General features: G+C 37.4%; 1 protein-coding gene across 2 annotated transcripts; it reads right to left on the reverse strand.

Annotated features, from left to right (window-relative positions):
• Positions 1–14: 14 nt before the first annotated feature.
• On the reverse strand, positions 15–7,051 carry LOC143599316 (GDSL esterase/lipase At5g03610-like). Of its 2 annotated transcripts, none has more exons than XM_077077304.1 (5): positions 6,970–7,051; positions 6,647–6,886; positions 1,901–2,172; positions 967–1,273; positions 15–329 (listed from the first exon to the last, which is right to left on the reverse strand). In XM_077077304.1, the coding sequence occupies exons 1-5, from the start codon at positions 7,028–7,030 to the stop codon at positions 115–117; spliced, it is 1,095 nt and encodes a 364-aa protein (XP_076933419.1). In that variant the 5' UTR covers positions 7,031–7,051; the 3' UTR covers positions 15–114. The 2 variants fall into 2 exon arrangements, with proteins under 2 accessions (XP_076933419.1, XP_076933418.1); XM_077077303.1 differs by having other exon boundaries at positions 6,647–6,906; positions 6,984–7,038.
• Between the last annotated feature and the right edge of the window lie 7,815 nt (positions 7,052–14,866).

A 14,866-nucleotide genomic window follows, 5' to 3' on the forward strand; every position in this document is an offset into this window, starting at 1 on the left:
ACCTATGTTAACCATTTGTTTGTAACCCTGCACTTTTATTTCAATTGTTTGTAACGCCAAATGGCTACATGTACTAAGCCATAATAATAAGCAAACTAATAATAGAGAAAGAACCTAGTAGTAAATCAGGTTCAAAGAAGACCGAAGTGTTAAATACACAGCACGCCATCCAGCTTGTGTTGGGTGAACCATGTCCCAGAAGAACACGGACTCGGGTTTATTACAAACCGTATACATCTTCTTTCCATTTTCATCCACACTTCCACAGAAAGCATCACTGCGTGTTGCTACACAACAAGGCTTCAACGGAGTACCAAACTTCGAGCTCCCTGAATTCCACAAATTATTTACATAAATCCCAACAAATTTACAAACATTATCGGTCCCATACTCGAATGCGTGTCCCATTACCCGTTCAAAATATTTCAGATTTCGGGTTTTTCTGCTATCCCTGAATAGAGGCGCAAAAGGCCCGGTCCCAAAATGGTTGACTACTTAAAAGATTGTTTAGGCGTGTTCTTAAAAAAATTTGGCATCCTTCACTTGGTTACCGCTTTTATGTTTTTTTTTAAATTTTCGTTTACCCTTAACTATTTTAATCAAGAAAACTATATTTCTAAAATATTAAGTACGATATGTTTTAATAAAATATAAATTATCATGCTTGACAAATAAAATCTTGACTGTTCATTTGTGAAGAATAAAACTATGCTTTTGTAAAAGAAAATAATAAGCCTCAAAGTTGTATTATAATGCATGAAAGTATACTAATTGGCATTCATAAAAGATTATTAATTATATAAAATAACTTTATAACATGAAAAAAAAACAGTTTTACGTATTCGAGTTATAGGATCGGGCATTTAGGGACAGGACGTTCGGGCTTAACAGTTTGTGCATCTCTATGTCTAAAAGTCCACCCGAAAACAAATAAAAGTAATCAAGTGTTAAAAGAATATTGCATACCTGTAAAAACTGTTTTGCTATTTAACACAGTGTTGAACGCGCTAAACGTATCAAGAATGATAAAGCTAGAATCTTTGGTTTTATTGTTCAGTGTCGTCACGGCCTGCTGCAACAACTGGTTATGGAAGTTGGATAATAAATTCACGGTTTCGTTGCATTGTTGGTATGATGAAGAGACAGTTTCTTTCGGGAGGCATCCTATCGGCTCTATGGTAGCCACCAATATGCGACTTATGCCCGTGTCATGAATCAGCTTCAAATCTATTGCCATTTGATCAACAACACGCATAATGAATGCAGGCAAACCCTGTACATAAACAACTGTTTTCAATAACATAATTACATAAACGCATAACTAGGGGTGGCAAATGTGACCCATGGGTTGAATGGGTTGTAATAAAATGTATATAATGGGTCAGAATGGGCCAAACTAAAAAAAAGAAAAGGATTGAAATGGGTCAAAACGGGTTGGCATTTTTTTTTTCATTGAGCGAGAAAAACGGAGGAAACTTTTTAGCTTTTTTACTTTTTTTAGTTTTTGATTTATATTCCGAGTCATGATTTTTTAATTATTTTTTTTTGAATATTTTAGTGAGGAGTTTTTGATATCTCAACCCATTTTGACCCATTTACAGAAACCCCTCGTTAAAAAATTCAAAAAAATCAATTAAAAAATCATAACTCGAAATACAAATCAAAAACTAAAAAATAAAAAAACTAAAAAGTTTCCTTCGTTTTTCTCGTTCCATAAAAACAAAAAGAACTCAATAAATGTCAACCCGTTTTGACCCGTTTCAATCATTTTCTTTTTTTTAGCTTGACCCATTGTGACCCATTATATACATTTTATTACAACTCATTCAACCCATGGGTCACATTTGCCACCCCTACGCATAACGCAGTCGTAAACCAACCTTAAATCCTAAGAGGTTACCTGCGCAGGGCCACCTGCGGAAGTGTAAGCACTGTAGTCATTGCCCGAGATCATGACAAGAGCCAAAGACGATCTTAAATCCCGCTTTGCGTAGACTTTGTCTTTAATTAGCCTTTGAAGAAATCCAATCTGGGTGGTCATGTTTGGCAACAAGTTGCCGGTATTAAACACCCCGGTTCCACCATAAGCAAAGTTGAGTCCACGCCGCAACTTGCTGGGCGCATATTTTCGGACTTTATATGGCAATGGAGACTTGATTCCCATAAACCTGGCTGCAAATTCATAACATATAAGAGAATAATACCACCAATGTGACTTAGAATAAAATGGCATATAATGTTCTTAAGTATTCAGCAATGCATAGATCAAATTCATTGCACAATATCAAATTATTGCAAGAACAAAAATAATAAATCTAAATCGTTTAATTTTTTTAATCAAATGTTGATACTTAAAAATATTTTTACTTTCTAACATATAACTGCGCATGTTTTGTACTTAAAAAAGACCATTAAAACTAATTTGGCTGTTTTCTTTATTGGTTTAACCGTTTAGCTACACATGTGTATGCTATGTGTACATGTACGTAATATGATACGGTAGATTTGAGATTAGGGGCTTTCTTGTAATTAGGTAATATCATAGGGGTCTAGATGTAAATGTGATATCATGTAACTGTGCATTTAAACAATCCGAACCCTAATGAGAGGGCAGCTATGTTTTGATTGGGTTTATACCTTCTTCTTGTGCTTCTCTCTCTAAACTCTCTCTCTACAATCTGTTACGTATCATAATATAACCTAAACCTACACATGTGGGTTTTATACATAAACATAGTTTGTTTTCATACTTTTTTGGATTATATGAAAGATAAATAAATATTTAACTTGTTCCACCTTTTCTCGCAGAGTGTTATGCATCTATAAGCATATACATACATGTATTTATATCGTTCTTTATTTAAAACTGTTTATAAATTTAATGGCCTTTATATATGCTTATCAAGGCCGACCCTGGGGAGGGCGAGCGTTCCTGTCCCGATCTCCCATGTAGTCCCGAAAATTATGTGTGTGTGTATATATTAAAAAAGACTGTATGCTTAATGTTAATCTCAATTACCCAATTCATTTTAAGCCGATTTCTATTAAAATAAAATAAAATAAAAATTGCATAGCCTAAACCATAACCAAGTAAACCCATTTAAAAATTTAATTATTTAAATCCAATAAAAAAAGCTTTTTACTTAAGGCCCAAATTTTTTGTCACCGGCACAAAAAATTTAACAATTCTCAGGGCCGTGACGGCCCTATACTAATCGGGGACGGCCCAAATTAGTAATCATACAAACAGTGCTATGATTCAACACTAGTTAATAATTAAAACCACTTTAAATTCCCCACTTCCCCACTTAAGGATTTTACTTGGGAAAAAATAATGATTTTTGAGTATAGAAGATGGAAGACATAATGATAAGTGATAACAGATCAAAAGTTTGATTTGAAGGAGCTGGCAAAGGGGCATTGTGGCACCACACAAAGGTAAAGTTACACACTTACCCCACAAGCATTCAGTAGTCTCCTTACTTTGTGCATTTTTTACTTTATATAATGAAGGATTAATCTTATGTTCATATAAAAGGTACTAATCTATTAGGTTATTTTTTTACATTTTAGTCTCTTGAATTTATAAGAATGTATACCGTGGACCCTCACACGTCCAAGTGCACTATATAGCACTATATGTTTTAAGTGCTTCCATTCGACAATGTTTGTGTTTTAAGTACTTCCATTCGACTATGTTGTGTAGGTCTTCGGGTGCAACAAATCAGATATTTTAACGGGTTTTAGGTGAATATTCAACAAATCAACGAAAATTTCATAATCTTTAAGAACGTTAGGCCTTTTATATGATGAAGCGCGTGAAGACGCAACAGACAAGGCCTACTTGGAGTTTAACATGGGTTGAAACAAATATAGATTTATGCCGCAACGAAACTATTTCTAAAAGTATAAAAATACTATAAATTCAAAGTTAACTTATTATTCAGTATTTTCTTATTCAACTTTAAAAATAAATATATTTACTAAACTTTTATAACAAATCATATTTTTATGTAGTAGGACAAACTATTTGTTTTCATCTAACATTGGTCGGTGGAAGTTATCTCATGCTTTCTATCCTCTATACTAACTTAGCTCGCCACCGGCCCTTCCTTTTTCATTTAACGTGGGCACAAAAACTCACTTATGGGCTCTATTATGCAATATTGTTTCGCTAGTTTGGTTTTTTGGTTTATAAACTAATGTAAGCTGATTTGTATCGAAAATTCTTTATAAACTAGCTTACCGGCTAGGCAACACCCATACCATCTAAAAGATTCCATTTTGAAAAGTGTTCTCCCTTGCTAAATATGTAACATGTATATGTGTTGGATGTATGATATGTATGAACACGAGTAAATATGTGGCAACATGTTGATAAAAGCTAAAAGGGATAACATTAAATGGTTATAAATTTTCAGGCAAATATGTAATGGCACTTTGTCCATATGTAATAATTTAAAAAGGTAGACGGCTCCATGCCTCCATCACAAGCTAGCAACAAGCATATATCACAAAAACTAAGGACAAAAGTTTATGTATATAAACAAATGGGTGAACAAAAGTAAAAGTATAAACGTAAGGTGGGACAAGGAATCATGGCTTTCTGATGACTCGGCTGGGGCATCTTATCATATCACACACACTCTTTAAAGTGATCAAATTCTTTTTATAACGGAACCATTTAAACAGGTGTATGTCGTTTTGACGGTCAGATAATTGGGTTTGCAGTTTGCTTTTGATGGTTTAATTATTCGGTAAATGCTTGCGAATTTAATACAAGTTGAGTAATTTTTTCTTTTTCTTTTCTTTTTTATTTTTTTGGCAATTTTGGAAGTCGAACATTGATTATGTATGGAGTACTACTGTTTTAAGAAGTTTAATACAAACTAATTAATGATCTTGAATTAAAAAAACGGGTTGAATCGTCAAAACTAATTAATAGTTATTGCAAGTTTAGCTAGCCCAACCACCCCGGCCGGCTTAGTTCGTCGTTTTCAAAACTATGGAGTCAAAAACCAGTCGCATTGAATGATAGCACCCATGATCTTAACAAGTACATGCCTAGCTAGTTATTAGTTTTGGTAAACTTTTAAAAAGAATAATCAACAAAAGAGTTGCAACTGGACTAGTATTTGCCAGCATGTCAAACATACAAGTCCACACAAGGTTTAACTTTAGGCGGACGTAAATCATATATGCAATGCGGTTTCTTACACTATCAAACGGATTTGTACCTGATAACAATTGGTTGATTGTTTCATTTGTAAAATATATATTTGTTATGCTACTTTAGATGAAATATCAATTTCTTAAAATCAATGTGTTTGATTTTGATTGTTGGAATCTTTAATGGTACAAAGGGAGTTCTTCATTATTGGTGGAGTTGGAAGTTTGGAACGATAACGGCTTGTTAAAGAAAAAAAACAAAAATAAATAAATAAATAAATAATAATAATAATAATAATAATAATAATAATAATAATAATAATAATAATAATAATGTGTACATGATCATAATTCATAAGTAGTATAGGATTATAGTTAAACATAGGGTTTTTGATTTTGTCAAAATTAGGTAATTAAATATTGTGTATTAACGTTACTTAACACTTTTGATGGTATAAAGCCAAGATTATAGTTACGTGCCAAATTAGGAATGATCTTTTTAAATATTGTTCCTAAGTTAAAAGTAAAGTAAAGTAAGCATTTATAGCAAAATTCATTTAATTATATATTATACTGAAATGACAAGCATAAAACTCTTCTCAAAATGCATATTAATAAATTTCTTATTGTTACCATAAAACTCACGAACTCACTATTGCTAACATTAGCATTAAGAGAAAATAAACGTTGTGTTAACCACAAGACCCAGTAGTAGGAGGCAAAGCTTTTTCTAAATCGATTCAAGTTCAATGTACAAACCTCCACAATGTATACAATACGATATTTAAGTACACACTAGCTTATGACCTACATCAATTGTAGATATGCATATATAATTCTTTGACAGTATTTTAATTAAAATGACAACTTTATAAAAAATACAATCGTGTTTATATAATACACCTTATCATAACAATAGCGAATAATAAACGGTTAAAACTTAAAAAGGGAAGATGGTAACAATAAGTAAAATAATATGAATGCATTATAATCTTCAAAAAAATCAATAATAATTACATAAAATGTGGGTAAAACATTATTTTACTATGCTCAGTGGCGAAGCTTGGACTAAAACACCGGGGGTGAACAAAAATGTATACAAAATTTCACAAACGAAGGGGGCTCGTGCTCAAATTTTCGGCCGAAAACAGCTAAATTTACACTACGTATAAAAAATTTTGACCGAAAATAGCTATATTTTACACTACGTACGTATGAAAATTTTCATCCGAAAAAAGCTAAATTTTATACTACGTACAAAATTTTCGGCCAAAAACGGCTAAATTTTCGCTACGTATAAAAAATTTAGGACGAAAGCAAGTAAATTTAGATTACTGCATGAAAAAACCAGTGGGGTCGGAGCCACCCGGGCCCTATGCCACCTTCGCCATTGACTATGGCTATCGTTTCCATAAAGAAGATAATTATATGACACGTGGAATTATAAAAGTTAAAAAGTATGAATGAGCATACTTACCGAGGTAATCGGTGAGTACACGGCCGTCGGAAAATCTTCCCGTGGGCTTTCCGGGGAAAGTAAGACCATAGGGGGCTTTCCAGGAGTTAGCCAGTGACTTGGGGTTGTTTCCGGTGTCAGAATACGAGTCTCCGAACACAAAAAGCTTGCTTGGTCGGAGTCCGCCGTGTGCATGATGATGATGATGGTGGTTTGGTTTCTTGGTAAGCTGATCATGTTCATTCGCACGTACAGATTCTCCTGCACATACGAAAACATGGGTTGTGGTTAGAAAAGAGCAGGTGAATGTTGATGTTAAATGATTCAGGCGAGTGTAAAGTTACCGGCGAAGTGGAAGAGGAAAATGAGGAAGAGTGTGTAAGAGAGGACACCGTGGAGTTCCATTAATTAGAGACAAGAGAAAAGTAAATCCAAATAGATTGTGACAACTATATTTTATATGAAAGAATATTGGTTTGGGTTGGGTGGGTTGGGGATGGGGTAGTAGAGGGGCACAAAATTTCCGGTTTCAGACGGATCTGGAATCAGGGGTAGGATCTGGTATAGGATTTATTTTCAAACCTGTTTTTGAAACGGAACCGGAAATACCCGGTTAAAACCCGACCTGACCCTACCCGAAACCTGAAAAAAACCCAGTCAAATACCCGACTATACCAGGAACCGGTTCCTACCCTAGCCCGGTTTTGACTTTTGTTGACCACACCGGTTCCGATTTCCTGAAAATACCCGGTTTGGGCACATCTAGGGGGGTAGGGCGGTGTTGGTGGTTTTCTAAGAGCAAGGTTAATTGGACCGAACTTTAATGTATAATTTTTAGTTTTATACTTATATACACACACACACACATTTTTATATGTAATTTTCATTTTTATATATACATGTACACACTTTGGCCGAAATCTCGTTAGAAACCGTCGATTTTGGCTTGAACCTCATACAACTAAGTTCAATTAATCTCGATTTTAGTCGGATTTGACCATAGACTAATTAATTGAACAACTAGCCATAATTAATCAGTGGGGTGGGGACTAACAATTAATCAACACCTAGTCGGTATTTTTACAATAGTGTCTAGTGGTGAGCATAATGGGTAAGACCCGAACTAATCAGTAGGTCTGGTATGGTGGATAAGACCCATTTGCTCCTATAGGGATGAGCATACATCGGGTAAGGCCTGCAAAATCTGAACCAATCAGACATGGTTATTTGCAATAGGGTCGGTTCCCATATCTTAAGAACACCATTAACCTGGTCTGGGTCAGGTGTTGCGCGCAAGAGTTATTTGCATACCCCTATGTTTTCACGTTCACTTGAAATTAGCCTGTTTATAATTTTATAAATAAATTAAGCTGAGCTGGCCTGTAATATCAATGAGGTGAACTCAAGCAAAAGTAAGACAGACCAGTAGGCAACATGATCAACTCGTTTATTTAAGTTAAAACTGAGTTTTAATTTTGATAAGTTATAATCTTATGTTATTTATCAGGTAGCCCACATAAAATATGATACGAACCATAAACTCAATTGAGACTATCCTAACTAATATTTATTATACTATATATTTTATTTAAAATACAAAAAAAATATTTAATTTTAATTTATGCGAGTTATCTCGAGCTTATTTTGGAGAGCAATTTGAATAGCTTGAGAGTAAACTTAAAAGCCTTACATCGGACGTAGTTCGAAAACCTTGTGGCTCGCTTGAAGCTCATTCATAAATAGTTTGCTCATAATTAGCTTGCTTATAAAAAAGTCGAACCGAGTCAGCTTGTTTACAAAAATGCTATTTTGTAAATCGTTTTACAAACCACTCGGCTCGGCTTAACTCTTTTATAAACAAGCTGATTTTCATCAAGCTAACGAGCTTCCAGCAAGCCACAAGGTTTTCGAACCACCTCTAATTTTATTTTACCTTTTTCTTTTACTCTTAAGCTATTAAGTATTAACTATCCAAATTGCTCTCCAATAACCGCTAACTCAGTTTTTATCAAATTCTTATTGGGCCAAACATACGACATATTTATTGTGCTGCCTATCATCAAGATTACCCATGAGGCATATTTCGTTTATTAGAACTTAAATATTTCCTATTCGGCCCAACACCTGGAACAAATTGGGAAAAGGAGCCCACTGATTATTCACGAAGTCCCATTACATTTTGTCACAAACATAGAATCTCAACTCCATTATCCCAAATCAAAAATGTTTTTATCCAAATACATACCAACAGAAAATCATCAAATACACAACAAATAACTTAAACACAGAAAGAATTCAGATCATCATTATGACCATATGACACAAAAACTTCGTTCAAAAAATACGTAGAAAACAATATAATCTAGACAATTTTGTGAAATCCTAAACTGAGGGACACGAAGTTCTAACATAAGCGATAAAAGTTAACCAAACATTCTCTTAAACGGGTCAACCACACAAAATATATAAGCTCAACTTCCAAGCCCACTGGCCATCAAAGCTTATCAGCTACAAGGTCAGCTCCAAACCCATTCTTCAATTAACCAACTCTCGTTAACAATACAAGAACAAAGTATCATAACTAAAAACATACGATATTAGACAATATTTTTTTATTATTCGACTTCAACTTTGACACCTTTCAACAAATTTTACTTTATATAATAATTGTAAACAATAAACGTCAAAATATCTTTCTAAAATAAATGTTCCCAGAACTGTCATACAAATAACTAGTCTTACATCAAAATTCAATTTATTTCCAGAAGAAAAATTGATTTGTGCTAAAAGAATAAAAGTAGCATTTATCTAGTTCAATTCAACTGTGACTTCTTGTTGATTAAAATAGTGTTGTTTAGGTTGTTGACGGTGTTGATAATGATTTTTGCCTCACTCAACAACCCTGATCACGTATTATTATCATCTTCCGTGTGCATGTTCATCTTTCATCTTCATTAACACCTTGAAGTTTGAGGTTAGTAGTGTAATTTGAGCGTTTTAAGTTCTTGCATTAGTTAAATATATCTAGATAAGTTATTGGAGAGTTTTGTTCTTTGAAATGCATCTGTTACTATTCTCAGTTCATACATTTTATAATCTTGTAGTTAATCAACTTTCAAGGAACTAGTTAACAAGGTTTGATATGGTATCAAAGCCTTAGGTGCTCTAAATCCGCATGATTAACAAGTTTAACATGGACTCATAGGTTGACTCGCTGACACATTAGAGCAGATACATGACTAGTTTATTAAACGGATTAGACAATTCATAAAATAAAAATCCGACTTATTTTAATAAATGCAGTTAAACTGGCTAACCAATGATGTGATTACTTTTCTTCTACATATAGCGTGTGATAAATAATTTAGTTAATTCAAAACAGAATGAGCAATAAGCACTAGTGGTCTAATGGTAGAATAGTACCCTGGCATGGTATAGAGTCGGGTTCGATTCCCTGCTGGTGCATTTATTGAAGTTTTTTTTTTCTTTTTTTTTTGGTTTGTAATCACAGATTGGATCGATAAATGAACTAAGCACTATTTTTATTGTAAAAAAATAACAATAGGGGTTCTGTATTCATTTATTTTTAGTTAGTTTACTTCTGATTTAAGTTAAGCTCAATTAATAATCCAGTTTGTTTATAATTTATATACTTTCAAAGAGGGTTTATAATCTTGTTGTATTTTATTTTTATTATTGTATCTACATCAGGTGTGTTAACAATCAAGATTAATATTCATTAATTCAATTGATTTGAATTAATGGTGTAGAAACATGAAATGAATCTGACCTGATCCATGACGATGTTCTCGGGTCTTCGAGATGAACGAACCGCGACTCGATCTTCTTCTCCGGTAGCTTGAGATCTGCAATGATTTTTGGGGGTGTGGAGGTGACTGCTAAGAAATCTCGAGGATCTCTTGTTTACAGACACAAAAATGGTTATGGTGATGGCTCTTATTGAGAACAACAACCCTTAATAAGGAGGTGGAGACCTCCTTATATAGGGAGCCTCATGGCCACCATCATGGTACCCTAATGGGCCTAGCCCAATTAGGGTTACCTCCACAAAACCCCCTCAGCCCAATAATATTGTATTAGTCCATATAATAAAATAAGCCAGACATAATAAATTAAGGTCGTAAGCCGGGTTTAGTACCATACCCCTACAAGCCCCCCAAGTCCAGTGTTGCTCCTAGGCGTGCAAGAGTTTAGGTGGAGCGCTGGACTTCATAAGGTGTGTTAGGATATGAGGCGGTTTTTTCCTCTTTCTTCAGCCTTGTCTTTATTGTCTTTGAGTTTTGAGAGGTTTCCTCCATGATGGTGACATGTTGTGATCCTTATGATAATAATGGTGCACTGGCATGAATAAGATATAGCACGCATCATAACAGTAGTGGCGCGGGGCCTGATAAAAGATAGAGTGCGCATCTCGATTATAATGTAATGCAACTTGCGCGCGAGGCAGCTTACGAGCTATAAAAATAATGAAGCTTGCGCGCGAGGCGACTTACGAGCTATAAAATAACGAAGCATGCGCGAGTTGCGGCTTATGAGCTATAATATGATGATAATGACTGGCCCACAAGGGCCTCTTCTATGCAGGATGACTATCCCGGCTTGTCTTCAAAATAATAATGGAGGCACAAACGGCCAGATAATAATAATAATGTCATAGGTGCTTGTGCGACTCGTAGCCGAACCTGCAAAAACATATCAACTAAAACTGGATGTATTACAAGGTTCCCATCCTCGGGCAAATTATGAGGTGTGCCCAACCTACGTTGGCGCGTGGCCGTTTGGGATATTATTAGGCTCCCGACCTTTATGTTTGGCTCGTGGCCATGTGGGATATTATTAGGCTCCCGACCTTTATGTTTGGCGCGTGGCCGTTTGGGATATTATTAGGCTCCCGACCTTTATGTTTGGCGCGTGGCCGTTTGGGATATTATTAGGCTCCCGACCTTTATGTTTGGCGCGTGGCCGTTTGGGATATTATTAGGCTCCCGACCTTTATGTTTGGCGCGTGGCCGTTTGGGATATTATTAGGCTCCCGACCTTTATGTTTGGCGCGTTGCCGTTTGGGATATTATTAGGCTCCCGTCCTTGGGCAAATTATGAGGTGTGCCCAACCTAATATTTGGACGTCTTCCATCCAAAGATGTAGTGGTGATATACCATGGTAGTCCCCCAGTTCATTGCTTATTAAGGTTCTGACTTTGGATACCATAGCTTTGGCGTGTGGATAACGCAACACTAATTTATGGACACCATGGTTGCACGTGTTCACAAAGCCAAAAATAAATAAGCACACCAAGTTGAAGGGACTGTTGTGAAACTTGGTTATCAAATTCTTCTCTGAAAATTTCATCCTTTCACGTGATGTTATAAAGTCACTTGCTTCCCATCTTTTTTTTGTTGTTGTTGAAATGTGAGTTTTTCACAAAAGTGAGAGTGAATATTAAAGGACAGAGCTGTGGAGGAAAGCACATTAAAGAGCATCTATGTAACAGGGGTGGCTTGCTAAGAGCGTTGTTGGCTCGCGGTTGTTCGGAGTTCATTCCTCTCGAACATGTAAGTGATCCGCGGTTTGCCTGCAAGGGCTTTCGATTGACCTGCAAATGTTCCGGTTAAGTTTTATACTTGACCCGCGTGGCGGAAGTGACCCGCCGGAATTTGCACGAAACATTTTAGCTGATCCGCGGAAGCTGGAAGATATGACCGCGGAAGCCATAAATTACCCGCCATTGTTTTGATTGGAGCTTTTCACGGGTCTGCGGAAGCTATGGCGCGGAAGCTGAAAACGACCTGCCATTGTCTTCCTCGGAGTTTTTTAGGTGATCCGCGGAAGCTAGAAGATATGACCGCGGAAGCCATTATGGGTCTTCATTACGGGGACGTCACCCAAGTTCACGACTTTAACTCGCAGATGATCCGCACGGGTTTTCTTTAGATGAGGTGATAATTTTGATAAAACATTCCTTTGAGTGATGTTCTTGAAATAAATAAGGATGGAAGTTGGAGGGGTTTAATGAAAATTCTTTCTATTTTCAAAACCATATCTCTGCCATCCCACATACAACTACTGTGCATTTTGTTATCCCAAGAAAGCTTTGTCGTGGTGAGAGTAGCAAGCACAAAATGTTTCATTGGTGAATATTTTTCATAAACTGGAGCGTTATGCGAGACATTCTTTGGCTAACATACGTTATGCGAGAGCTTTCGGTGCATGTATGGTGTTAAAGGTTGGTGTTGACCGGATGCTGTGTTTAGCCAACGTCTACCGGATTGACACGGGGAAGAAAGAATTTTCATGCGAGACCTTCGCTTGCAAGCGGCAGAAGTTTGAAATGACCTGCAGGAGCTATACTCGTGGTCGCGGAAGCCTAAATTGACCTTCCAATGTCATGCTCGGAACTTTTTAGGTGCTCCGCGGAAGCCGGGATTGGTCCGTCTGAAGCACACTTGTGACCCGCGGAGGTCGAATTTGATCCGCATGGAGCAATTTCGGTCCGCCGGTGAGTACTTTTGGTCCGCGAGAGTGCGTAAGTGATCCGCGGCATTCATAGGTGACCTTCACTGGAAGGAATTGGCCCGCGGGTGAGACCCGCTGTTATTTTGAGTTGATCCGCGGAACACGCATGTGACCCGCGAAAGCTTGCTTGAAGCTTTAAGTGATCCGCGGAAGTCGTGTGTGATCCACCAAAGCTTGCTTGAAGCTTTTTAAGTGATATGGGAAGCCGTATGTGATCCGCCAAAGCTTTTTTGCTACCCGCAGAAGCCAAAAATTGGTCCAAGTGTATGCTTGCGGTCCGCGGCAAACGAAAATGACTTGTGAGAGAGCTTTGCTGGGTGCGGAAGATGTTAAAAGATTACATGGAAGCCAAAAATCGACCCGCATGAGATTATAATTGATCCGCGGGAGCGATTTCGATCTGCGGTTGATTGAAGTTGACCTGCGGGTGCGTGCATGCATGGAGGCGGAGTGGTGATCCAAGGTCGCGTATGCATTGCGGCGGAGTAGTGATCCGCGGGCGTGCATGCATAGCGGCTGAAAGTTGAGCGCGCATGCATGGCGGCGAGTTGCGCACAAGCATGGTAGAGTTGAGCGCGCATGCATGGCGAAGGGTTGAGCGCGCATGCACGGCGGGGAGTTGAGCGCGCGTGCATGGCGGGAGTTGAGCGCGCGTGCATGGCGGGAGTTGAGCGCGCGTGCATGGAGAAGAGTTGAGCGCGCGTGCATGGCGAATGGTTGAGCGCGCATGCGTGGCGGGGTTGAGCGCGCATGCATGGCGGGAGTTGAGCGCGCATGCATGGCGAGAGTGGACAACTCAGCAAAACCCATGTGCCACCACGTGATGGCACATGGGTCAGGTAAAATACCTTGGTCAGAGAATAATCAATGAAAAAGCACCAGGTGTCCTAAGTACACGTGGCGCGAAGCAATAGGATGAGGCCAAAAAGGCCCTAATTGGGTCTGAGCCCAATCATTGGAAACCCTAATACTATAAATACCACACCACCTCCACAGTTGGAAAGGGCAAGAAATACATTCTGAATCCTTTACTCATTTTCACATTCTTATCTTCTCCTGCAATATCTTATTCTCACACCGGAGGGTTACCCCAAAGAGGACCCCTCTGTCCCTTTCTGAGGGGTAAGCTCACGGTGCTGTTCATTTTGTAGGTGGAAGAACTCGTATCTCGGAAAACCATCGGTGATATAGCACACTCATACCCGAGGGACGTAGATCGAATACAAGTAAGTCGATCCACGCTTCTTCAAATGGCAAGCTTATTTTATGCCTTGACATCCGATGACATCTTTGGAGTTATTATTAGTTATTGAAATATTTATTGCATACAAATCTGTTTCTTGATTTGTGCATTGTATTGTTAGTATATATTGTAATCTTTCTAGTGAATAAAATAACTCTTTTGATATTCCAATTACTATTCCATTATCAATATGGTATCGCAGCTCTCGATTCACAAATTCATCACTGACATCTAAATTTTCCCCCTAGTGCCCTTTACCACACAGCCGCTACCACGTTCCTTTTCCTCCATAATCTAGTTTCACAAAACTCTAAGTTCATCATGCCTAACACAAACACAAATCCATCATCTAATGGTAACCATCCCTTTTTTGGCAAATGCCAATGGTGTCACACTAAAGGGCATACCCTCACCACTTGCCCAATCTTCAAGAAATTAATGCCACATGTTCCGTACCTCCCTT

The sequence above is a fragment of the Bidens hawaiensis genome, unplaced genomic scaffold, assembly GCF_021521415.1.
Source record: "Bidens hawaiensis isolate Kalapana, Puna unplaced genomic scaffold, B.hawaiensis_p1.1 tig00051834_1, whole genome shotgun sequence".
Taxonomy (NCBI): domain Eukaryota; kingdom Viridiplantae; phylum Streptophyta; class Magnoliopsida; order Asterales; family Asteraceae; genus Bidens; species Bidens hawaiensis.